The sequence below is a fragment of the Trematomus bernacchii genome, unplaced genomic scaffold, assembly GCF_902827165.1.
Source record: "Trematomus bernacchii unplaced genomic scaffold, fTreBer1.1, whole genome shotgun sequence".
In the NCBI taxonomy this organism is placed as follows: Eukaryota; Metazoa; Chordata; class Actinopteri; order Perciformes; family Nototheniidae; genus Trematomus; species Trematomus bernacchii.
Window position 1 is genome coordinate 2956193 of NW_022987782.1, and position 26826 is coordinate 2983018.

The 26826-nt window shown below is 42.5% G+C and overlaps 1 protein-coding gene across 1 annotated transcript in view; it reads right to left on the reverse strand.

Moving 5' to 3' along the window:
- Window positions 1-26826, reverse strand: part of LOC117497404 (vacuolar protein sorting-associated protein 13B-like) — a 392696-nt gene that overhangs the window by 155213 nt on the left and 210657 nt on the right. Inside the window, 4 exon segments of the mRNA XM_034149383.1 lie at window positions 20300-20411; window positions 21016-21172; window positions 21506-21778; window positions 23586-23652. Coding sequence (XP_034005274.1) covers window positions 20300-20411; window positions 21016-21172; window positions 21506-21778; window positions 23586-23652 — 609 coding nt within the window.

Consider the following 26826-nt stretch of genomic DNA (forward strand, 5'->3'; position numbering starts at 1 on the left):
GTGGAAAGAAGAAAGGAGAAAAGCTGCGAGTGTCTAAAAGACTGTAGCATCATTTCAGATCGACCTATGGGAAAATGTAAATCAAGTGTTCAGATGAAGGGGGGAGGTTTAAGGACTGAGATGAACACAACTGAGCTCTGAGTGACATTTTAAAGCAGTGCCATAGTAAGTCATAACTTTGGGACAAGTGAGCAGTATTAATGATTGACACATGTTGTCTTCCTACTGTGACATGCCAACATGTCTTTCTTGAGAAAGGACTATCAGGGTCATTTTCCCCCCCAGAGGTACTATGGATTCAAAGCATGGATATTCAAATTATTATGTGGCTGCCACCCTAGTGCAAAAGTAGGATCAAAGAATCTTCAGCAAGGGGTTTCAAAACCACAAACACTGTAAAACAATCAGGAAAATGTCAACACAAATCAATATCCACAATGGCTATTACTGTTGTGCTCTCTGGCTGTGCTCTCTGGCTGTGCTCTCTGGCTGTGCTCTCTGGCTGTGCTCTCTGGCTGTGCTCTCTGTTATTAACTTATTCGTATGTGCAAGTGAAATGACCCAATTTCTTGAATGTAGAAAACAGAGAGAATAAGGGATGGACAGAAGTATCACATGAGGAGGGTTTGGTGTCATTGGAACACCCTGAACAGACGGACAGGAGGTTCGAGGTTATAGGGAAGGCCTGCGTTCACTCAGCTTCTTCTGCCTGTTACACTCAACATGTGCAATGTTTCTGAGAACAAGTCTGAGCCTGGTTGTTTCTGTGTTTGATGCTTCTTGTTCCAATGAGGAGGAAGAATCACGCAGAATGTGGGAACCACAAAAAGGAGAGAGACACTAAAGGAGATTGACGTCCTGAAAAGAGAGAGAAGGGGATACTGCTGCGTGATCAACAATAAGTAAAAGGCTGAGTGGTAGGAATTTAGTCCAAAAAAAAGGAAAACCCTGAATGAGACAGAATGATGCTAAATGAAAAGAGGTATGATCCGGTGGGAGATATATAATCCACAATCATGTTCTACTCTTCTTTAAGTACCCTTCCTCGCCTAATGTCTTGTTCTTGTTCTAACCTCTCCTCTCTTGCCATGCAGTGTTTTGGTACAGAGGCTTCAGAGCAGTGGATGTGGCCCCTGGGGGCTCCTGGTAAACCACAACTCTAAACAGGCAGTGCTGTATGGTATTCAGACAACACAATTCCAAACTTCTCACCACCGTGGCAACTTTCAAGCAGCTGTAGGCTTTTGAGAAGGTTTAATGGGAGAGAAAAACAAAGAGACAGTAACATATAGAAAAAAGGGACACAGCAATTAAAGAAGTAACAGAAGGAGATACAAATCAAAACCATGCAGAAAGAGGTCTAGAAGAGTCTGCGTTGAGATGGAGAATGGAGAGGCTTGTTTTTATTAAAGGGACCGAGAGATGAGAAAGACACTCGCTAACACATGAGCCTCCTCTAGTTCTGTTCCATGAAGTTTCTCCCCCTTTAAAGCATATTGAAGTATGTTGTGAAGCCAGAGGCTGCAGGGAGCGGTGAAGAAATTGAGTGAAGGATGCTTTAGGAAGGGAGGAATAAGTAGAACGTCTGTACGGAGAAAAGTCCAGGTGTAAAGAATCAGAGGAGATGGCACATCAGGCTCGGTGCTCCGCATCTTTCCTGTGGCAGGAAATGCTCTACAGCATCCTGTGAGCTGACCAGAGAGAAACTTAAGAGAGGGAGCAACGAGGAGACCAAACAAAGTGGGAGGAGAAGAACAGAAGAGGGTACATGTAGAAAATGTTAAGCAACATCCTGCAGAGAAGAGGGAGATTAGAGACAGACACAAAGATAAGGACATGGGAAGTAATAGGAGAATGGGAGGACCAAAGGAAGAACGAGAGGGAGAGAGAGCAGAGCAGGGAAGAAATCAGAGAGGATACCCTCTTGAGATTAGATGGCCCTTAAAGGCTGGAAAATAGGAGGATAGGAGAGGTGAATTATAAATTGTGCGTTACTGTTTACACAGGGGAGTAATACAAAGCAGGAAGGAAGTCAAACTAAGCCTGAAGAAGAAGAAAATGAATTAAGGGCAGAAAAAAACACTTAAGAGTGTAGAGTAGGGCTGCACCATCTGGTGAAAAAGTCATATTGCGATTATTGTGGACAATATTGCGATTTGTGATTTAATCAACAAAATGTAATATGTACTTGCTTGGTCAGGGAAAGGAAAGAGCACAGACAAATGATCATTTTTAAATCTGTATTTCTCAAAGAATCATAAATAAATACAATAACAAAAATATCTTAAGTAGTAGGCTACTGTTTTGAAAATAACTTATAATTTGACAAAATAAAATAAATACCAAATGATATCTTCTTTGAAAATAAAGTTTTTTTCTGCATACTTTACTATACAGTAAATATAAGAAAACATACACATTTTCATAAAATAAGACATCTGAATGCCCAGACAAATGAGGATGTAGCAGAAAAAAGAGCAAGTTACAAAATGGGGCATATTTTGTGTAACCTCTACAATATGTTGAATAAAAGTGATACCCAAAGTATCGCCATATTACAGATGTAGCATTTTTTTTGGCCACCAATGAACCTGAAAAGTATATTGCATTGTTTTTGTTACTTTCATTGCTATTGTATACATTTCTTAAGCGTAATTTAACTCAACTTTCTGTTTTATTTAGACATGCTTTTATTTTGAAGGCGACTTTGCGCTTTTAACAGGAAGCTACTGTTCCCAAAGGGTTAGGGTTAGGGTTGACGGAGATGAACGGACATAAAGTAAATACATTAAAGTAATATAAAAATGTGTCCTGATTCGTTTATACTGTTTTATAACCTTGCTAACTATTTGCAGTTCACTTCTTTAATGGTATGCTAAAGTGATTCTAATATGGATGAAGCTTAAATGTGTTTGTTGTTTTGTGTCTTTGTGTAGCTCTTACGTAGATTTTTTGAGTTTTCAATACATTTGAAATCATCAGTCTTGTGTACGACCATCTTTCGGAGGAATATGTTACACTTGGTGTTCCGGTTTCCTGTTGTTAGCATTCCAGCTTAACAGTAGCATGCAGCTAGTACATTATTGTGTGTGTATTTAAATGGAAAATAAAGTGTGGAGTTCCATATTTTACACACCGCCTCCGACTCCCATTCATCGGCTCTACACCACGCACATTTTTTTATTTAATTAAATCGCAGCCTATTGCGGTTATTTAATTGCACAAGCTGATATCGCGATTGCGATTCGATTAATCGTGCAGCCCTAGTGTAGAGTATAATATTTGTGACATGAATCCGTGACCATAGGTTTGGGAGCATGGACCCCCCCCACCACAGCCCTCATCACATGCTCAGATATGTTGACCTGGTCAACAGATCCAGTCTTGTTAGTCTCCGATTTAACGACACATCCTCCCTTTTCATTCATCCATTCCCCTACCTACCCTATCTTTACCAACATCCATTCATCCTTCTCTCCTGCAGTCATTTGTCCCCTATCCTTCCCTCCCTTCATCTCTTCATCCCTTTGACCCTCATCCTTCCCTTCTTTCAACCATCCATTCAACCCCCCTTGGACCCTTCATCACTGATTCATTGCATCCTTCCTTCCCCTCTCCCCTTATTTCTAATTATTTAATCTGGTGCATACTTTCTGCCTCATTCTAGGTACTATGGACAGGTTGAATGATGGACAGATAAACAGGTTTAATACAAAAACCACAGGCAGCTGAGCACAGTGGCGTTGTGTGTGGTTAAAAACATGTGTGTGATCTGCTTAATGTGCGTTTGCAGAGTGTATGTGAGAGCGTGTGTGTGCGTCTCTGTAATCTGACATGTCAGGTTGTGATGTGAGCCTCTCTTCTCCCCAAACATGTGTCTGTCAGCTGGGTCTCTCAGCCTTCAAACATGCCTTCTGCTTCTTACAAAAAAAATGTAAGCTTTAAAATGCTAATAACATCAGTCCATTACCAGGCAGCACGTAATGTGAGGCCTTAAAAAAAACTCCTTTCAAAGCCCTTCAAATGCTTTTTCAGTTGTTAGAACAAGGGATTGAAAAATATCAAGGGGGACAGTGATGCTTTAAACACTCGTATTTCAGCCTATATATGCAGCAAAGCATATTCGCTATTTTGCATGTGTGTGATGATAAAGTGACAGGGGTGGGTGCTGTTTGGAGGGCTGTGTGTGGGGGGTAAGTTATGGAGAGATGAAAGGGGACCACCACAGTAGAGTCTACATGTTGGCTTACGTATCTCCCTCTGTGGTTCTCTCTAACCTGTAATGCATGCACACCACACACACTATCATTCATGCAAAACTTCACACTGAAGGTAGTGTGAAGGAGTGTGGTACTCAAACTATATAAACCCTTACATAGCTATACCTAGATACCAGTGGCGAACCGTGTCTATCTGTCACAACTGGACCTTCTGTAGACACACACCCCCCCGCCGCCCCCGCCGCCGCCGCCGCCCCCCCCCCCCCCCCGTTATAATGTCCGTCTTTTCACTGAATTGTCGTCTTGAAAAGGGCACTGACAACAATTCCGCAACAACATCATCTTCACCTGTTGCCATTTCAACGTTAAAAACAATAAAACGGCAAATGAATTGCTCAGTAGCATTTATCTGGATCCTCTGTCTCGAGCCAGTGAACTAACAGGCCTTCTAAAGCAGTGATTCTCAACTGGTCAGGCCTCGGGACCCACTTTTTCCTTTGTCAATAAATCGCGACCCGAAATTTGAACCACTCAAATCTATTCAACAAAAAATCGTGCTGTAATATACGCTTTTCAGCATACAATATGAATTAAAGTGAAGTACAGTGCATATATCCCTTAACAGAACTAAAGTACGCTTTAAAGGTTTAATGAGATGATGGAATCAAAGCTGAACTGTATAACATCAAAAGGCACACATGCTGAAAACCCAACCCCAGAAGGGGGGTCTGGGGGGATTCTCCCCCAGGAGATTTTTAGAAATACTAACATATAAACTACGCATTCTGGTACACTCTGAGAAGAAAATAAATAAATCTATTACTACCCGATCTATTAATAATATTTGATGCCATTGTTTGTTTTTCACTTTGTTCTGACAGCTGAACTTGCTGCTCCACACAGAGAGAAGAGCAAAGAGGAGATAGTCTGTGTGAATTACTTTAAATTGTGGGTAAGGGTAGGTAGCTCCCATTGTTCTGTGACCTGTCAATCATCAAACCGGGGGTCATATTTCATTACGTGTTCATTTCTATCTGAAGTTGTACCCATGGATGTATAAAGAAGAGTTCTACCGCAAAGTTATTCTCCGTGGGGACTTCCAACAATCTTGATTCTGATTGGCCAGAAGACTCGAAAAAACATCAGCAAAGATGTTTTATTGAGAAGATGATCACTACGTGACAGAAGTTTTCAAAACCGTTTATGGTCTCCGGTACTTCCAGTCCAACGCCTACTGCATGCACAGCGATAGAAAATCGGGCCTTCAAAATAAAAGTTTGACTTTTTTCAAAAAACAAAATCAGTTATATATATTTTTTCAACTTTTTTTTTTCTTCACTCACACATCTGCGACCCACTCGAAACGGGTCCGTGACCCACTTTTGGGTCGCGACCCACCAGTTGAGAACCACTGTTCTAGAGTACCCTGGAACCGAGGGGAACTCTGAAAGAATACGCCCATTGGCTACAAATCAATATATAATTGGTTGATCAAACTGTCAATCCAAACGTACGCTCTCATTCAGTGTAAGGGCCAGGGCATTCTATCAAGGATATAGAATACCTTGGTTGAAGGATATTCTACCCAGAGACCCAGAAACATATCTGATTGGTTGCATTTTTTTTCTAACACAAAACCACTGAAATGCGCAGTGCATGGACCGAGAAGGACAAACAAATCAACGTAACACTGTAATATTAAAGATCAACAACACAGATACGATTCTCATTTATTCATTTTATTTACATTTTGTAAAATGTTATTTATATAATTAACTCCATTTTTTGTTTGTTTTATCTGAGTGTTTCAGGGTATTCTCTGAATACCTTGAAGGCCCTGACGGTTCACCACTGCTAGATAAATTACATCATACTACAGGGGTATAAATAACCATTGTTAAGAAGTCACTGCCTCATGTTGGCTAAATCAAACCAGAGGAAATTCAATACCCACAAAAGTTATTGTTGTGATAAGAGTGGCAGAACAACAGTGAACATATGAATGTTAAAGTGGACCTATCATGCTATATTTGAATAATATATTGTAGGGCCATACCTATATAAAACATGTCTGTGAAGTTTTTTTTTCAAAATACCAAACAGATCATGCATTTTAGCCATGCCTCATTTCGCTCTATTTGCTCTTTCCAGCCCTGCAAGGGCTGATTCTGTGAGAAGTCTTCTTCACTGCTTTTGTGGCAGACTACAGCGCCACTTACAGGCCTGGCATATGTACTACAGCGTCTCCAGCGCTTTCGAGCGGCAATGGCCGTGGCCCAACCCCCCATTCCCCTGATAGGTGGAGAGTTGCCCATATAGGCGGAGCTCCCTGTTTCTGACGTCAGAACAATTTCAAATCTGTATCAGCTCCGTTGCAGCCCTGTTTTTAGAGATTTGGGTATGGAGGAAAAGAGAGAGGGTTGTGTTTTCTAACACTTGGTGAGTTCCCTGACACACCGGGACACATATTCATGTATAAAAGACGTACAAAAGTGCATTTTGTATGATAGGTCCCCTTTAAGGGTCTAATCAAACATAATATGTTGATAATATACTGTACACTAAATGAGCTATCTGAAATGTAGCCAGACCAAGTAGAAACAAATGGTTAAGACCAGGAGGAAGAGCGTTCTGAGCCCACTTTAGTGCCTGCCGCTGGTTCTTTCATGTCTGGTTGGGCCTCCTGGGGTTGTAATGTGCCTCTTATTACACAAGCATTAGGCAATTACGCCACTGGTTTCACATTGGCTTCTCGGAGCCACAGAAGAGCTTGTGGCTTCACACATGGACATTTGAAAGCATCTGCACATTCCTTCTCTCTTGAGGTTGACTTTTTTTTTTCACTCTCACTAAACCCTCTAATTGCTTCTGCTCTGGTCTGATGTTCTACTGAGTAGCCTACTGATAACTGCTGCTTGGCAGGAGAATACTGAACACACAGACAATCAAAATCACACGCAAGATATACATGGACACATGCCTACAGAAATACACACAGGATATATGAACATACAATATGTACAGAAGATCAACTTTAAGGTTGCTCTTTTGCCTTAAAAAAAACCAAGAAACTAAAGTGCTGAAAAGCGTAACAACACTTAATTTTAACTACAGTAGGCATACATTCTCACTGCTCTCACTGCAAAAAACACATATCTACACATGGATCAGCGATTTCTATTGTAAATCCTATAACAAATAAACTAGAGAAAATGGAGACGCTGACCATCAATAAAGTATTTCTGAATCCCCCCAACAGTCCACCTGGCTCTGTTGCTGTGTGACTGACAGTGACACCGCCACACAGGATGCCAGAACATCAACATGTCATGAGCCGGGAGAAAAGGAACTAAAACACATCAATGCACAAGGCTGGGGTTTGACTGCACACATCGACACATACACAAAACATATGCATTCACAATTCACACACACACACGGTCAGGGTAAAACCGGTAGAATGTGTGTATCGCATGCTGCAGTGGAGGACAGAGCTTCCTAGGTAGGTGGCAGGGTGTATTCCTAGAACCTTTGCTTCCTGCTTCAGGATGACACACACTCACACACACATGCAGGCACAATCAATGAGGCCTGTGGCCCGGCGGTCAACCTCTGGACCAGGCCCTCTATGAGAGCAGGACAGCTGAGTGGTGATCCCCCTTGCCTCTGTCAGCACGCACCCCCACCTGACTGACAGCAGCATGCCAAAACATGAGAGCGCTTTCCGGGAAGTTCTGTCTGAACGGGCAATGCAGAACTACACAATGCTGTCAACAGCAATGCACTGACAGATGTTAAAGGGGGAGAGAAAGAAAAAACGAGCTGTGGGTGATTCAGCTTAGCATTGAAAAAGACAAACACGTGAAAAGATTGGATGTGAGAATTATACACTAAATGAATTATATTGTAGTTGGGTAGTGCCAGGCCCGTATTGTGACCAAATCGCTAAGGGCATATCTTCTGATGAGAATGAAAATGGGCATTGTAGTTATTAATCATCCGTAAAACATACAGCCTACCCTCCACTTATAGGTGGATGGTGGCCATGCTACATAAAAAGGTTGAGCTGTTTAATTAATTGAATGGGTTTTTCCTTTTAGGAAGATTATTCTTTTAAATAAATGTCTAGTCTCTTTTACCTAGTTGTGTCCTAAGGAACCCAGTGTTCTTAAAATATCTAAAATCTATTCTCTTTAGACCAGGGGTTTTCAAAGTGTGGGAAGGTGAGTCTCCCTCAGAGAACATAAGAACAGCCGCGCCCCCCCTCCCAATTATTATTGCTATTATCATTATTATTATTATTGTTGTTGTTGCTATAATGCAGGGGTATTATTATCCAGTGGAAAGTCCTTACCTACTGGCCTAGTTAAATCAAAGTGGTTACTTTTGTTTGGCTGGGCAGTGTAGTTTTACACACGTCTTATTTGACTTTCTCAGGACTTAAAACTGTTTTCTGGGGGCAGACCCCCACAAAGAAAAAAATATATTTACACACGTAAGGTCATCATCTTAACAGTGTTGTATGCTCATCGAGTCATCCGTGAGCAGAGCATCAAGTTGGCATGTCTATAACAGCTGAATGTGCCGATTACCATCTTGTTCAGCAAAACGCCTCACAAACTTATTAAGATCAACAGCTTTAGTGCGTTGTGATTCAATGCTGAGTACAGCCAAACAGTCTCTTCTCTGTCATTGTAGACCGCAAATACCCAGGGCCGTCCCTGGACAACTTGTGGCCCCACGCAAAGTTATGTGATGAGGCCCTCTGTGTCTCGATCATCGTCGTCGACGGGGGGGGGGGGAAGCTAGTGGAGCGCGCCGGAGCCTCGCAGCGGCGAAACTGTGCCGCGCTTACAGTAGGTGCGGCGCCTTTGCGCTTCGGATGAGGCTGCCTCCGCTAGATGAGGCCCCCTCCGCGAGGTGAGGCCCCACGCAGTCTGCGTGATCGGCGTGTAGGGAGGGGCGGCCCTGCAAATACCTCATTCCTTCAGTACTTGGGTCCAAATGCTTCTCGTTTTGCGCCGTCCCGTTCAAATAAAATCAGCGCCAATCATATTTCCATGCTCGCGCCAGGGACGGGGGAGGGGTTACAAGGCTCGCGTCTTGTGCTGCATTCACTTGCACTCGGACATTAGAGACTTTCTCTCATAAATGTCCGATGAGCCACAACTTTTATTTCAAAACAAAGCTGCCAACTGGGGTGGCAAGGCTATTTTTAGGGTGGCAGTTGCCACCCCATGCCACCCCGGTAGATCCGCCGCTGCTTGACCAGTACTTGCTTTTGATCAAAGTCAATGCGGAAAACCCGCACTCACACAGGTAGGCGGAGGTGAAGGGAATGAGCACTTTACATCCTTTTTGGCGAGGTGGGGGAACTCGGTCTCCACAGACAGCCAAAAGTGTGCAAGTGACGTTTTGTGCCAGACGCTGTCTCCTCTCTCACTTTAGGTAACTTCACTAAAAATGGATCCATGTTGCCGCTCGCATTAAGTTAGCTGAAGTTAACTATCTGAAATTCTCGTTATTTTTTTCTCACGCTGTGCCTCCCCTGAAGCTCTCTGGCGCCCCCTCGGGGAGGCGCGCCTCACACTTTGAAAACCGCTGCTTTAGACGATACCTTACCATATCAAATGACATGGTTATATAAAAGCTATGAAGATATTTCAGGTTGGATCAAACTGTCATCATCAAGGCCTTTCCAATAGCCCCTCCACTTTGTGCGAAAAAAGAGCAGGAAAATAAGTTGTGGTTTAGTTGTTTGAGTCCCGTGTGGTGAGTCCTAATACCCTCTTCTTTCTCTCTTCTCCACTTTCTCTGCACATTACCTTCGAAATCATATGCATACAATGGTCATACAAATGTACAGCAGGGCCAGGCCGGGGGTCTCTCCCTCCTAATCCCCCTAAACCTCTAACTGCAGGCTGAGGAATACAAGTGTTGTGGTGCAATATTCTCACAGAGCAGAGGGCCTGAGAATAACATCACAGAGGCCACAGATATTTATGGAATGAACCGCAGGCTGTACACAGAAGTCACTAGACACCACAACACAGAACACAAGAGCCTGTATACAGCTCAGCACTCATATACAGCACAACACACTGCCAGATCAACAGAGTGCAGCGCTGCGGTCAAAGGCTCTCCAATGGACAGACAGAGGGATGATAAAGGATACAATATGAACTAGGTTAATAGATATGGCAATAAATCAATGACTTTATTCAGTTGCAAATGGACTTATCCTAAATCTGTTGGAGGGCCTCTGGTCAGACAGAAAGAGGTACTGCTGGTGGTCATCCTGGAAAGCGTGGAGTACTCTCCTAAAAGACGGATGGCCTTATACAGAGTGGTTGACTTGATTGAACAAAGCAGTCAGGTACTCCAGTTCACAGAGCAAAGATCAAATCCACTAACATCCATCTAGTTTCCTGTGTCTTGGTCTTGTAACATTAGCTCCACAAAAAGTATTTCTCTTTTTCTAATGGCTGTAAAGACAAACAGCATTTTCTCTACTGTGAGAAAATCAGCTTGATCGTCATATGATATGTTCTCTGGATCATCTGGGACACAGATAAATCAATCTTCCACACTGGTTCCCAGTGAAAAGAACACCAGATATCACTTTATCAAAAAGGAAAGAAAGGTTAAGGGGAAAATACTACACCTCAAAGCCAAGGCACTTTTCAGTGGCTGAGTGTAAACTTCCTGCCTGCATTACGACACGTTGTCTGAGGCAACATGAGCACACTAACTCCCAGGCATCTGTTGGCTCTGCTGAAGCTATCCTGTCGGATTCAAAACATAAATTCTAGGGCAAACTTTAATAAAAGGAGGCTTATGATTTACTCTGGGTAGCGGCTGTCCCCATTCTTAAAACAATTTGATGTTGCATTAATCCTGAGTGTCAAGGAGATGTGAAATATGTCCTCTGAGTTTACCAGCACCAGGTGTTTCATTTTCTGGACTGAGAAAAAACGATGTTTATTCTGGCTGACCCTACAATTCTTGCTTATTTTATATTCTTTCTCTGTAAAACAGAAGGGAAACATGGATTACATCCAAAGTGAGAGAGAGGAAGACAGGGTTAAAAGAGAGGGAGAGAAACAAGCGGAGCTTAAGGATTTACAGTTCACAAAGAAAGGTGTAGCTCTGATGGTCTCTTTCCTCAGCCTGGCCCAAACAGAGCAAACACAAATGATCCGCGGCATTCAGAAGCCTTAAGAGCAATTCTTGTTGACAAAATCCTTGTTAGCCACTTTACCTCTGCTGGGTGTCTCTGTTGCTGTTCTTTTTTTCACTGCCATTCTGCCTACTGTGCTCTAAAAGCTTATAGGTACAACTGAATCACTTTATGATACCTGGACATGGATTAAACACAACACAACTAAATCACTTTGAAATCATGTAATATCACAATGATTGCTCTAATAACACATATTAATAAAGCAATATTCTCACACGAACCAACTAAAAGATCTGAAGAGATTTACGAACTTGGATTGCTTTTGCCCACAGTGTGTTAATGACACTGGCATATTTTCACAAAAACACCATTTAGAATAGTAAGAGTTGAGACGAGCGCTTTACATCCTCTGATTATATTTTTAAGGCTGGAAGTTGAGACCAAAATAGATAAAGGGAACTTTGATTGTAATGGCCCATGTCTGGCTGGGTAATCCCCACAGACACTTTCACTGTTCTAAAATGCTCCACTGCATACTCAAAGCATTGAGTAGCAACACACTACGCCAGCAGGGAGTAACTGAGAAGCTTTACAACATAACTTCTTTCAACACTACTATTACAAAACGTCATTTTGGTGCATCAACACATTTGACGCTCAGAATTTAGGCTGCTCTGCAGTGGTAGATTAAAAAGATCCCACAAAAGCATTCTTTATGCTGGCGATACAGATATAACGATTATTGCAATCATTGCCTCTGAAAGTAGTATTTCATTAAACCTGCTCTGAAGCCAAAGGACTTTTTAAAGCAACTCCTAAATCAGTGTACTGTATATAAGTGTAGATCCTACATTGTGACTGTGTGTGGCCTGAGCAGCTCCTCTGCTCTGCCGCGGCAGCAAAGCCGGAGCCCTTTTTTCTGGTGTAAACAAATGGAGAAATGGGGCACTTGGCAGTCGACTAAAGTGAGTGATGAGGCAAGTTTGCACTGAAGCGTCTAATGATTCATTTGCTGGGAACTCTGGGTTTTATGAGGAAAAGAAAGATGAGGAGTAAGACAAGAAGGACCAGCTGAGAGAAAAGAAAAGAAAATAAGATTTGAAGTTAAATCTGTGAAAAGGCATCATTGTCTTTTTGATCACTGAGTACATTAAAATCTACAATTAGATACGCTCTGTATTAACCACAGTTACCACTTATTTGGTTAACTTCCTATCAGCTTGTATAGTATGCCAAGTTTACAATAGTTTGGCGGGAAGACTGAACTAAATGCGCAAATGTGTAAATGTAAGACAAACAGTTTGTTAGTTAATGTATAGTTTGGTAGCCAGAAGGCCTCATGCAGCAACACACTGTCAACATGTTCTTATTTATTCTCTTAAATTCATTTGAAAAGGAAAAATAAAAGATGTTAACTCATGATGCATCAAATGTTTTACCAACCAAATCTGCTCTTCCCCTGGTGTGCTGAATGATGAATTATTAACATAGATACAGCCACTCAAGCACTGTCAAAGGGCAGTTGTTGTGCCATGTTCAAGTACACATTTGGACAGAACAAAAATCAAAGGATATTTGTTCTGTTCTCTTTCTACATTGTCTCTATAAGGATCTGGAGCGGTAGCAGAAACACTTCTTTTTTATTCTGTTTATGAATATTGCAAACATATGGATTCATCTAGAAGGCAAACACATCTGCTCAGGTAGTATAAAAAGAGTAATAAACGTCACTGGTATCCACACACTACACTAGGATGTTACTAGAGGAGAAGGGTGCATATAACCGGTGCCAGAGAGTTTTATTGGTAACAGGCAGGGTCCTGGCTTCAGCAGCCTCTGTTTATCCATGGAGGGGAGATCCCCATCACAACCACTTATTAGGACATATATGTGGGCTTAGCCAGGCAGCCGTTCAGCAATAAGGGGCTTGCTTACTGACCACAATGTGCTGGGACTGGGACCAGTCTAACCAACACTAGAGCAACAGAGAGGAAAAGTGAGACAGGAAGGAAATAACAAATACCCATGGAGACAGAAAGAAAAAGATGTAAAAAAGAGACATGGTGGGATAAAAGGGCAGCAGAAGGTGAGCAAGAGTGGAAAGTCATGGATGGATGGATGAAAAAGAGCTGTTTAGACATAACAATAAAAAGAGCCTGCACAAGCAAAAGGATAGAAGGAAAGTGATGATGTGGAAGAGGGGGTGAAGAGGGCGTGAAAGGAAATGACAAATAGAGGAAGAGACAATACACTTAAACATTAGAAAAGAAAATGAGGGAAGGAAAACATGAGAAGGACTGGGCAAATGAAGGGTCAGATAAGGAAGGATGGAGTGCGCAGATATGTTGATCAGAAAAAGAGATTGAATACAAAAAGAAAATATACAGAAATCAAAACATTTGGACAAAATAAGGATCATTAAAACTGCGGTCACAGACGTGCGCGCAGTGATGAGCGGGCCCTCGCGTCTGTGCGCCTGTCGGGGAGGGCAGCCGGTCGTCCCGGCGTCAAGCAATGAGCCGTTTGTCATTTCTATAATTTTCGCATCCCAGACTCCTCGGTCCTCCGGCAGAGACCTGGAAACGGATGTCGGCGTGCCGTCTCGAAGGAAAACAAATGTCTCTAAAGGCTCGTCGAGGATCGATTATCGAGGAGGCTGTCTGGAGGAGCCGTAACCGAGGATACACTGATTTAGAGGAGAGAGGAGTGAGGAGTCTCTCTGGAGGAGCTATAACCGAGGGTACAAAGATTTAGAGGAGAGAGGAGAGAGGAGAGAGGAGAGAGGAGTCTCTCTGGAGGAGCTATAACCGAGGGTACAAAGATTTAGAGGAGAGAGGTGAGAGGAGAGAGGAGAGAGGAGAGAGGAGAGAGGAGTCTCTCTGGAGGAGCTATAACCGAGGGTACAAAGATTTAGAGGAGAGAGGAGAGAGGAGAGAGGAGAGAGGAGAGAGGAGAGAGGAGAGAGGAGAGAGGAGTCTCTCTGGAGGAGCTATAACCGAGGGCACACTGATGTATTCTCCGGAGTGGATTTCAGCCAACAGTGATGTTTAAAAGAGGCGTGACGCATGGCTGGGCTTATGTCAACGAAGCACAGCTCTGCAATCTGTTCCCGTTGTGATTATAAGTTATTTAAGATGATGAAATGTGCATCAGACTTTCTGCTCTTTACCGTTTGTTTACTCACTAATCACATCTCCCCTGGATGTTAGGCTATTTATTTTTTTAATACAACTGCTTTCATTGTGACGCGATGTTTACAGTGAGAACAGCTGCTGAGGTCAGTGCAGAAAGCAGAACAGTGTGTATAATATATATGGCTCAATAATATATGTAACATGCCTACATTACACACTTTATTTGTATGCTTTAGGACAGTGGTTCCCAACCTGGGGGATAGATCAAAGATCGCAGGGGGGGGGGGGTCGCTAGGCCTCAGATGATTTGAGGCCAAATATCATATTTAGACTTTTTTTGTTGTTGTTTTTACATATAATTGTAACGCAAACGCAATACATGATTGTCACTAAAAGCCTTGTCTCTACATTACAATAAAATATAAAAAATAATTGATTAATTCATTTTAATAGAAATTCAAGTTAGTAGCTATTAAAGGCATAAAAAGACAGAATTGTATAATTCTTTCTTTAATAGAAATGTTTCTTCTGCCCGTAAAGTGTCCAAACCAGGCTTTTCTGGATAAGCGCATTTTTAAAACATAGTCATTGTCCATGCCGGTTTCACATTATTTGTCACAGTTGCTCTGATCAGATCGGTCTCCTCCATTTTGTAGATTATTTACGACTTTTGAATCCACATAAACACATCGGCAAAATCCGGCTTACTTTGAGCATGTGTTTTAAACAGTTTAATCCCTTTGTGAATTGTTTCCACTTGCGCCGTCCTTTCATTTCTTCATACAGCGGGAATCCAAATGAATGAATCCTGAGTCCAATAACCATCAAAGTCACTCCAATAGTGCTCCTTGATTACGCTTTCATCCTCCTTTAACAACATACTTCACATTCATCCAGTTTGTGACAGTAGTTGTAGCATTTTTGAGACTTTTAAACTTTAATTACCACTGTTGTGTGTGTGTGGGGGGGGGGGGATGCAACTTCCAACAGGAGTCATTTGGGGGGGCTCTTGGGAAAAAAGGTTGGGAACCCCTGCTTTAGGAGATATCTACAAATAAACAGTAGATATTTTTCATGAAACCATATAGTGCTTCACATAATAAAATATACAAGGGCGGTAGCCTGATATTTATGATATGCTTTAGGAGCTGTTTGTGTTTGTTATGCAATGTGTAGGTGTGTTTTGTAGAGTGTATGTGTGTGTTGTACATTGTGTAGGTGTGGGTTTGTGTGTGTAGGTGTGACGTGTGTCCCAAGTTTTGCGTCCGAAGCTCATTTATCGCAATTAAAAAAGAATGTATAGGCCACGCCCACATAAGTCATTTGTTGCGACATTTCAATCTCAGTTCATACTCACCCCCAGAGTATGTCTACACATTTTTTTTTATTTCGTTCATGCGTTCTTGAGTTATACATTTGTGGTGTTTTTGGCGCCCCCTATAGTCCAAAATGAAAATGCTTTGGTGTGCGTATTCCCCAAGACAGACTGAACCTATCCACCAAAATCTGTGATGTTTGGATACATTGTTGATGAGTTATGAGCATTTATTTCTAAGCCCCGCCTTTTTGCAAATACGTTTTGATTAATGGCGGACATATTTATTGACTGAACATGCTAATTTCCTAGGGTAATGTGTGTGACCCTCCAACGATGCAGTATACTAAGTTTGGTGTCGAAAAACTAAAAATTGAAATTTAAGTGAATATTTCACTGTTTGGAACATTATGCTAATAAAAAAAAAATCTAAGTAGGCAGAGCTTAGAGGCTCAAGAGGACCAAATGTAGAACAGCTCCACCCGGATAGTAGTGCAAAATCTCAGGTCAAACGGACTTACGGTGCGACTATGTTCATTTTTCCAAAATTATTTACATATAGGTGGCGCTAGCGAGCATGTTGGACAATTTGAACCCATTGACTCCAGAATGTAAAAATGTTCACCGGTCCTGGCGTCCGTGCAAAATTATACAACTTTTGAAGCGTCGTAAAGCCTTCAAAAACAGGTTTAAAGCGCAGGAAGAAGAAAAAAATCCTAGGATAACAATAGGTTCCTCGCACTTCGTGCTAGGACGCCGTTGGGTCCTAGCGCTCTCGTGCTCGGGCCCTAATGAGAAGTTGGTGATGTGGGTATAGCTCGGTGTCATATGCTGGAGTAGTGGGATACAAACGACAGACACAAAGAAAGTAGGGAGAATAAAACGTAGTAATGGGTTCTGCATCACAACTGACGCAGCAGCCATGTCTGCCATTACCGTAGAAACGCAGGAGTGTGCACTAATCAAAACAAAACTCAAACATATTAAGCTGCAGCGGGATTCTCTCTGAGTCTCCTTCACACAGACTATGAGTTCACACACACACACACACACACACACACACACACACACACACACACACACACACACACACACACACACACACACACACACACACACACACACACACACACACACACACACACACACACACACACACACACACACACACATTGATAATTCAAATATTTGCAAGCTTATGTTTTAACCCTAGACACTCTAACATGTGTCTCCATGCCCTTAAACCAGAAAACTCAATCTCCACATGGTTCTGGAAAGAGAGGTCCCAATTCACCCATACAAGAAGCTCTAAATGAAGTGTTCCAAAAGTGAAAAAATCTCATTGTAAAAATAAGAGAAACGGGGAGGATGAGAGAAAATAGGAGTATGGAGTAAAAGATCTGTGACATGCACAACCACAAGAAAGTCAGGGCTGAATGCATGCTGGACATTATCCAGGCCGGCGCCCAGTACTTGGAAAAACTTTTTCAAGACAGGAAAATGATTTCAGCTGTGTAAATTGACAGTGGCCTTGAGAGGCAGTGGCTGAATATGGAGAGGGAGAAACAGGGGAAGCCTATCTGTGTCATAATTCCTGCTTAGTGAAGAAGCCGCTGGGGACCTACTCCTTCAGGGAAACAGTTTCAACATCAAATGAAAAAGTGGTAATTGTTACCAAATGACACGGTGCATGTCAACTTAGCTCTACAGTTTTATAGTCAAACAGGTTTATTTTACCTTCTTTGAGGAAATCTATCAATTCTAAATGAAAATACACACTGTAGCCTGAAAATGTAGAGGCTGTAAAGGAAGCTGAGGCAGGTGTGTCAGAATCAGTGTTAGTGGACCAGTATCAAGACATGCTCTGTCAGGATGTTTACACGTACTCGCTATTTTAGCGTCTTCTCTCACAGGGTGTCATTACAGTAAATCCTGCTTTAAGACCTTGTGAGGCAATCATTTCATGTACAGTAGACAAAAACACCATTGCTGCTTAGATCAGTCATTCAATTATGACAGCGGATGTAATTAGTGGTGGGCTTTAAACAGAACCGAGCAAATGGCTACCGGCCCTTATGGACATATTTCTTGCTATAGCCACAGTTGGTTATAGATTGTAAACACACATTGGTTTACATGATTACAGACTTTTACTTTGACTTTCTCTATACGACTTGGGGGAGCAAACACAATATAATTCAGCACAGATCAAGCACGTAACAGTGTATGTCAACAAGGTCCTGATCTCAGGGTTATCAATCACGTGAGTCAGAAGTGAGATGGTCCTAAATTGGAGGGCAGATGTGAACAGGGTAGGTGGTGAGGATAATGCACGGTTACACATGGAAGAATGAACACAGAGAGTGGTTTGACATAATACCTGGGTTTCACTGCAGAGAGGGAAGTGGTGGCTCTTGGCTTCTGTGTGTAGAGGCTAAGTGAATATGGGTGTGTTTGTACACACAGCCATGCCTGCTGCTAGTGTTTGCGACAGAGCATGTATGTGTATTTTGCTGTGCATAGTTAGAATATGTTTTTGTATGCATGACTGAATGAAGACACCATATTGTTTGCGAGTGCATGTGTACCAGACTCTGTGTTTTGAATGGCCGTATGGAGGGCCTATGGTAGCATGTTTGTGCTAAGGCAGGGTGGATGTCATGCAAAGCGATCTCTGTGTAGGAGCAGATGTGGGCACCACAGCCACACAGCCACCAATCCTCTCACTACCACAGGCACAACATTACTAGCCAATATGGGGTACAATTGCACGGCTGTTTTAACAGTTTTTTGGGCTGAAAGTCTGAGAAAAACTCCAGATCATTTTCCATGCCCGCAAGATCGTCATTTATCATTTGACATGATGATAACATGGCCAACATGTCAACAAAATAAATATAGGCCCAGTTTTCATGGAAACAGAGTAGTTACTACTCATTAGCCGTAATAACTTGTAGCAAACCATTTTAGTACATTAGATGGTGTAGTTTTCGCGTGGATATAAAACATATCCTCATAAGTCCCTTCAGAACAGTTGCTATGGTTACTGATCAACAACAAGTTTACTCCGATACATGAAAGAAAACAAACAAGACACTGTGAAGGAGATAGATCTTCTGTGGAAAAACTGTGGACCACGTAGGACAGAATGCCTTGATGGTTAGATGTCAGGCAGCACCCCCCCCCCCCCCCCCCCCCCACATGTGACTCTTCCACCAACTGCAGCAGAAATGAAGCCTAATCCTCTCCTTTTGTTTGGCCACCTATTTTTTCTTTTTTTCTCCACTTCACGTCTTGTGTCAGCTCACATCTCACTTGCAGCTGTACAAAGCATTTGGCACCACTTTTATCTCCCCCATTACGTGTGTTTGCCAGCTCCATATCTGCCCATTCACACAACTGCTCTCTCTCTCGCACACACACAAGCTGTGTTTGCGGTTTTGAGGCAGCTATGACACAATCCAGATTCTTTAAGCTGCCTATAGCAGGGAAATGTTTTGTACAGAGCTATTTCCCTCCAGATTTTCCCTGCCTAGTTGCTTTGATCCATATGGCACGGGGGGCTTGTGTCAACAGTCTTGTGTTTCAGCTGGAGGGCCCAGCAGACCCCCAAGGTGTCACTCACTGCTCTGTCACTGCTAGGGCAGCTTAACCACTATGTGGCGCTGTCACTCGCTCCTGAAAACTTCCCACCATGAGGACACAGAAGTGCACCATGCACATCTGAACACACATTCACCAAAACACTTGCCTCACAACCATATGGAGAGTGATACTGTATATCAACAGAAGAGGTGTAGGAGCTGAAAGAGTAACGGTACGTCCACACGGTTCCGTGGCGTTGAAGCTTGCCGGTGGGCGTGTCTGGCACGCGACCAACAACCAATCACATTAATCTCCCGCCCCGGACACACAAGCACACGGTTTGATTGGCTAGCGCTTGTACTGGCATATGATTTGATTGGCTGGCGCTTCCATCGATGTTTGAAAAGTTGAACTTTTCTCAACTTTCGAAGCGAGCAACGGAGGCAAAGCGACGCGACGGAACCACAATGCAGTTCGGCAAAGCTTGACGTCACCCCATTCAAGGGGAATGGGAAGCGTCTCCGTTGAAGCACGCGACGGAACCGCGTGGACGTTACGTAAGGATAATTTCAAAGGTTTAAATCAAGACTATGTTCTTTTATGTTTGGGTTAAATTATTCAGCATGTAAAAGATGTACTGATTTGCTTAACAAAACTAACGTGTGACTGATTATACTATGTATTTCATAACATTTTAATGTTATACTTACTGTAGAAAATAAAATAAAAAGTTTGATTGAATCAAAGCCACACATGGTGGACTATAATTGCTTTTGTATTAAACAGGATTTTGTTCCTTTTCTGTCTACCATATAGTGTGATTTGAGCCGAGAGTGGGTAGGAGGAGGAGAGCTGTTCTTACTGGTAGATGTCTTTCCGCAGCACTGTGCGGGTCAGGGGGTTATCCGCCTGGGGGGCCATGCTGAGGGAGCCCAGCTTCAACACCAGAGTGTCTTCTTTTTTCATCTGAGGATCTAATGGAACACACAATCAAATACAATCATAATGTAAATATGGATATAGACACAGAAATATCCTTTATGCAAATACAAAGCTTAAACAAAGGTGAATACACACTATGCACACGATAGACACAAGTACATATACAGTAGGGCATGATGATGATGACACACACACACACACACACACACACACACACACACACACACACACACACACACACACACACACACACACACACACACACACACACACACACACACACACACACACACACACACACACACACACACACACACACACACACACACACACACACACACACACACACACACACACACACCACTATAAGTCATTACTACCAGCAGACATAACATCGATCTATGACAATATGACATTACATTATATTTGTAGGAGTGTATATGACTGTGGTTGGTTCTTTGGAACCACAACTATTTGTCTTTGCAACTGTCTAATGTGGTGTCTTTGCTTTGTCTGGGCGGCCATGACAGAGACTTTCATACACGCACCACAGACTTACAGAATCTAAATCATAGCCTGTTGTTTTCCGTTTGAAAACACAAATGTGCTTTGAAAAGAGAAAAGTAGCTCTCTAACCTGATGCTGTGTGTTTTTCTCGTGCACTGGGACAGAAGACCCTGATCACGCTGGTGTTGATGTACATCAGGGGTAAACTCCGAGAGGTCAGAGTGTGGATTCTCATTGGTTGACCAGCTGTCTTTCCACGCTCTCTGTAGCGTCTTGGCACCGTAGCCTGAAAAGACATCCAGTCAAATATATTTAATAATGAAATACAAAACATCTTATCAGTACGTTTTGTTGTCTTAATGGCTGGTTCAAATGACAAAACAAATGAATAAATGAAGGAGTCACCTTTAAATTGCATATAATTGTTGACTGAGACTTTAAACTAACTTGCTGTATATTACTAGATTGACCAAATTACTGCAATTATTATCCAAAATGTATTTAAATATTTTCATTTATTCATGCACACTTGAAAAATGAAAAAACCTATATGTGGATGACAAGGCTCAAGCCTGCATAGCACACAGTAATAGGAACTGACAATACAATTTGTGTGTACCTGGAACACCCCCGCTACAGTAGCCAGCAAGGGGCAGGACAGCACCACGTCGAAGGGCTGAGCCGTCAGCAGGATCTCTCTCAGGTACTGGGGGGAGCTGTCTGCCAGGGGGTCAGAGGTCAGCCGCTGACTGCTGGTGGTAGCACCGCTGCGTGGGGGTCTCTCCGGCCGGGTTGTGAGTTTGTGACGGACATTTTTGGTGACAGCCTGGGTGTAGGTGATGGACAGGAAGCCGTGCTGCTGGTGAGAGACCTCCAGGACCTTGGCTGCAGTCTGGCCAGCGGTCAGACAGACAAATAGCACTGATGATAGTCGTCATTACACAGAGAGGTAGCAGACACAAACACTATGCTGTTCTTTCTCAGCTGATTTATTTGATAGGGGTAAATCCTCTAAAAAATAGCTTCACTCACACTGTTGGATCAAAACTTATTTTGGTTAATAATGGCTGATTTATAATCTTTATTCCAAAAATTGGGCCTCATGGCATTTACTTTAAACAGTGCTCTTTTTAAAGGAAAACACTTAACCTCAACAACAAAAAAAGCGTTCAAGAGCAAATCTATTTATATTCTGCTATTAAGATTGGATCCTGAAATCAGCCAACTCTATGAAAAGCAATGTATATATGTATATATATATATATAGTGAAACCTGCGGCTGAATTACTTCAGATTGATCTGATTAGCAAGATTACCAATCTTATGTTTGATTTGAGAAGCAATAAGAGGGGGATAATCACTTAACTACCCATTCAGTAAAAGCAAATCATCTCCAACTGTTGCATGATTAAAAGAAAGTCTGCAAAAACATCCGGTAACAGTTAACTGTTGGTAAAGTCATTTATCAACTGGAAATTATCATAAAATCTGCACCCTTTTGGAATGCTCTATTCAAATTTAGAAGTGTGAGATATAGTTATAACCCGTTTAGGTTGTGTCCTTTGCAGCAGTATGTATGTATGACTGTTGAATTTGTGTTTTTACCAATAATATAATTAAAACATTCCACAGCAAAATCCTAATTGTTTAAACCAAGTTAAATAACTGGCTTCCGAAACCTCTCTGAGAAGCACACAGAATTATTTTAGCCACTGTTAATGGAGTTTAAGCAGAGTCAACTAAAAAGGAGAAGGGCTACATTCTTACAGGAGGGAAAAAGCCAGAGAAGTGGCTGAAAGATTCTTGCTTGCTGACGGGTCGAACCAACACAGTGCGTCTGTTCAGCTTGTCAGTGCAAGAGAGGAGCACTCCTCCACTGCCGCACGAGCTCTGAACTCCCTCCTCCCTACTGAAGGTGAGGAGAGGGAAGGAGAGAAGGTGGATGCGGAAAGAGACAGAGAAGGCAAGAAGTCACAGGGAGGGGGAAGATAAAAGCATGTATACAGAAAGAGAAGAGTAGGGAGAAAAAGACAAAGAAAGAAAGAAATGCATGAAACCTCAAAATCATTGTGAAAAATTAAATATACTCCCTGATTAAACCAAAGGAAGTTGGACCAGCTTGAACCAGCTGCCATTATGGAATGGTCTTATACTATGCAGTATTAAGTGAATTGGCAACTGTTTAACTTTAGGATGAGCAGAATGAATATTTAAGATTTAAAGCCACTTCAAAATCCATCTCCTGTACAAAACAAAAAGTTTATAAATGTTTAAGTTTGATCTACAATCCCTTCTTTATTGTTTAATTATACTATTCAGGTAATGTTAGCTCTGCTCTAAATTTGTATTTGCTATGTACAAGTATAAGACCATAACCAGAAAAAGATTTCAGCAACAAGAAAATGGAGTCAAAAAAGTCCTAGTCTACTCCAAACACACACACACACACACGGTTGTCAGCCAATAGCAGCCACTGGACAGACAGGGGATCATTATTCAATTAATGTAAATATCATATTTTTATAATTGTATCCTGTTTGTCAAAATTAAATAGTATATGAAATTATTATATAAGCGGACACCCTGTGTTGTTTTTGATTTGGACTTGTTGTCCTGTCTGTCCAGCCTGAGTAGAAATGAGGGGTCCGGATGGAGCGGAGCAGAGGCTCAGTGTGCAGGGGCTCTGATAAGGACCTCACCACTGCTGTCTCCTTGCACTGCAGAATGAGTCCTTCATAGGAGCCAGAGTGCAAGCCCTGCCCTGGCCTGGAGACACATACAATCCAAGCTTAAACTGGGCATCTGGGATTACTCACGCTGTACTGTTGTGGCCATGACTGTTTATATTGCTTTAATAGAAACAGTAGTTATTACATTGCATTGAGATAAGTGAGCCACAGCCTATGTAGAAATACAAACTATTTAACCAAAGTTAATACATTAGGACTTCAATGCAGGTAAATGATGCATTGAAAGTCACTCCTATTGAATTTTAGACAGCACTTTAAGATGTTTATAAAATACATTTGAAGCATAATTAATGTTGTTTTTGATATATTTTACACATGATGTTTTTATGAATTTGACCCTTTAAAGTGTCTTTGAGTACCCTAAAAAGCGCTCTTCAAATAAAATGTATTATTATTGTTATGTAGTGGTCATCTGTAAGAGGCAGGAAGCTCCTGTAAAGCAGACATCACAAGAAGTTAACATGAAGACCTCCACAATCATTTGCAGCACAACATAAACACTAAATCTGTACACACACACACACACACACACACACGAGAGCATTATCACAGTTACTCCAGGATGCCAAACACTAACAGCACATCTATGGCTAAATGTATCACCCAATGGACATGGATCAACGCTATCTGCATCATATCTTTTAAGCTTTTCTTAGATTGCCCCCCCTCCTTCTTCATTGCCCCTCACCAGAATCCTGGGGGTTCCTTGAGATAGCGGCACTTCTAAGACAGGGGTGTCCAAACATTTCCCACTGAGGGCCACTTACAGAAATTAAGTGAGCAAAATCAATCAGATGCAGGTCAATTCTGCTTGATAATTGAACATGGTTAAAGAGGTTGGGGGGGGGGGGGGGGGGGGGGATAAGGCGAAATAGGCAGGGTATATTACAAGCTTGTTATACAAATACGTTATTTTTAAGAAGTACAATAAAAGACAAGCACAAGTTTCATGTGTGGGCCATATTCCATTATCCTTTTAGAAAATGTGCTGCAGGCCAATTTCAAACGGACCATTCGCTGCAGTTGGCCCCCGGGCCGTAGTTTGGAGAACCCTGTTCTTCGAGTTATCTTGTGTGAATGGCAATTCTTTCTACGTGTCCCTAGGTGATATCCTTCTGTAATCTCCCTCTCAAATGTAAGAGTGCCATATGGACTCCCGAAGCTCTTCGTTTCTCCCTTCATCCCGCCCTTTTCTCTCTCCCTCTCTCTACCCCCTTCCACTCATCCTTTGCTCCATTTGCAGAACAGCTGGAGGACATCAGCTCCAGTCTGTGTGAGCTGACAGAGAGTGAGCTGTCAGCGGAACTCCTCTCCTGGGGGGGTCTATGAGTTTCAGTGCACCTCAAAGACATTGTTGCTCAGGGAGACAAGGCTAAAATAAAGAGAAGATGTGGCCTCTAATTGATACCCTTCCCACGCGATGGGACACCCCCCAATCACATCATTACTTATGTGTTTCCTTTTTATTCACCTGCGCCATGATTAGTTAGCCACACACCTATGAGGTTGAACACTATTATACTTTGCTGTGGGACTCCTTTTCTGTCATTTTCCTTCCCGCCTCCACCCTTCCTACAACCAGGTATTCAATTATATATTCACCTCACACATTTGCCTGCGATATCTACATTTCCATTCATCTTCCAGCAGTTGAAGGCCAGATGAGACATTTTCTCTTTCAAACTTGATTTAATCTGATCCACTACACACAAATAACCTGGGCAGGGTGATGAAATACCTCACAATTATCTGCTCAGAATGATTCATATGGACTCCAACCTCTGTGGGCTCTCTTGTGTATGTGGATGATACAGATTAGAGCGGGCCAGGAGCCCAGACGCCCTCCACTGTGTCCTAAACAGCCATGACTATAACCTGGCTTGGATAATGGATTGCTCCTGTCTGCCAGAACTTTGGTCGGTAAAAGTGTGTTGAGACCATGTTGTTAAAAGCACATTAAACTGAAACAACCTAGAAATAACTAAATTGACCCATTATCTACTTAGGAAGGCAAAGAGGTCTACTAAAGAGATTAGGTTGGCTCTATCTCAGAAACAATTGGACACACACCTGTGGAGAACAGAGCAGTATGATATAATGAGACACGACACCTTTACGCTCTAAAACCGTCAAACCACTGACTCTGTCCTGGCTGAGGTTGATGCGCCGGAAAATAAATCAACTGCCTTCAGCGAAACAGGGGGTTCTGCAAAACAGTCGGATATAAGGCAAGACCATCGCCCCCCTCCCTCTCTGACCTGTACTACTAGTACACGGCTAAGGTGTTTGTTTTCTGGCAAATCACAATCCATATCTATTATCACATCAGTGGTGAGAGCATTGATTGCTAATGATGGGGTTGAATCCAGCACAGGGCCAAAGAAGGGCCATGTCCCCTTCACTGCCTGGCTCGATCAGAGAAGATTATAGGAACAATTATATTCAGGCACGTAGGCACACAGACCTGAACACACTCAATCTGCTGGATGCAAAATGCCGGAGTGTTATAGATCGCTGTTGCATTATCTCCTCACACAGAGACAGAGGGAATTGCCTCTTGCTAAGTGGTCCCTTCCCAACAGAACAAGACCTCAGGCACGTACACAGAGCACAGCCCGAGCGGCTGACTCCATCCCAGAGGTATGTGATCATGGCAAAGCGGAAGAAATACAGGAAATGAGGATTTAGATATTGAAATGAGGCCACCCTTTAACTGATGGTAAGGACATGTGTTGTGGGCGTGGAAATGCATACAAAATAATCTGTAGTTACAGCTTAGTCTCACATACATACATGTATGCTACAGTATATGCATTCAGAATTCTTTAAAGCCCAGAGCTAAACTACTCCATTGTGACAGGAACTGGTCATGAGGAGAGATCACCAAAAGGATGTAGTGGATCCTCGCCCGGTGGTTTCCCCCCCCCACCCGTGTTTCTGCCAATCGATTCAGGCAGACAGAGAAAGATGACTGATGTACGGGCTGAATCTCTGCTTTGTGAGCCAGAGTCCGGCCAGCTCAGAACCCATTTAAGGCGTCAGTCCTGTCTGTGGGTCCTCTGTCTGTGAGTCTGTGCTCACCACTGCAAAGATGATGACGCTGAGGTGATAATCCGAAAAAGCACCCATGTGAGCAGAAGTGGGAACAGACACAGTTTTAGTGGTATTGGTGGTGAAGTGTGTTTAGCTT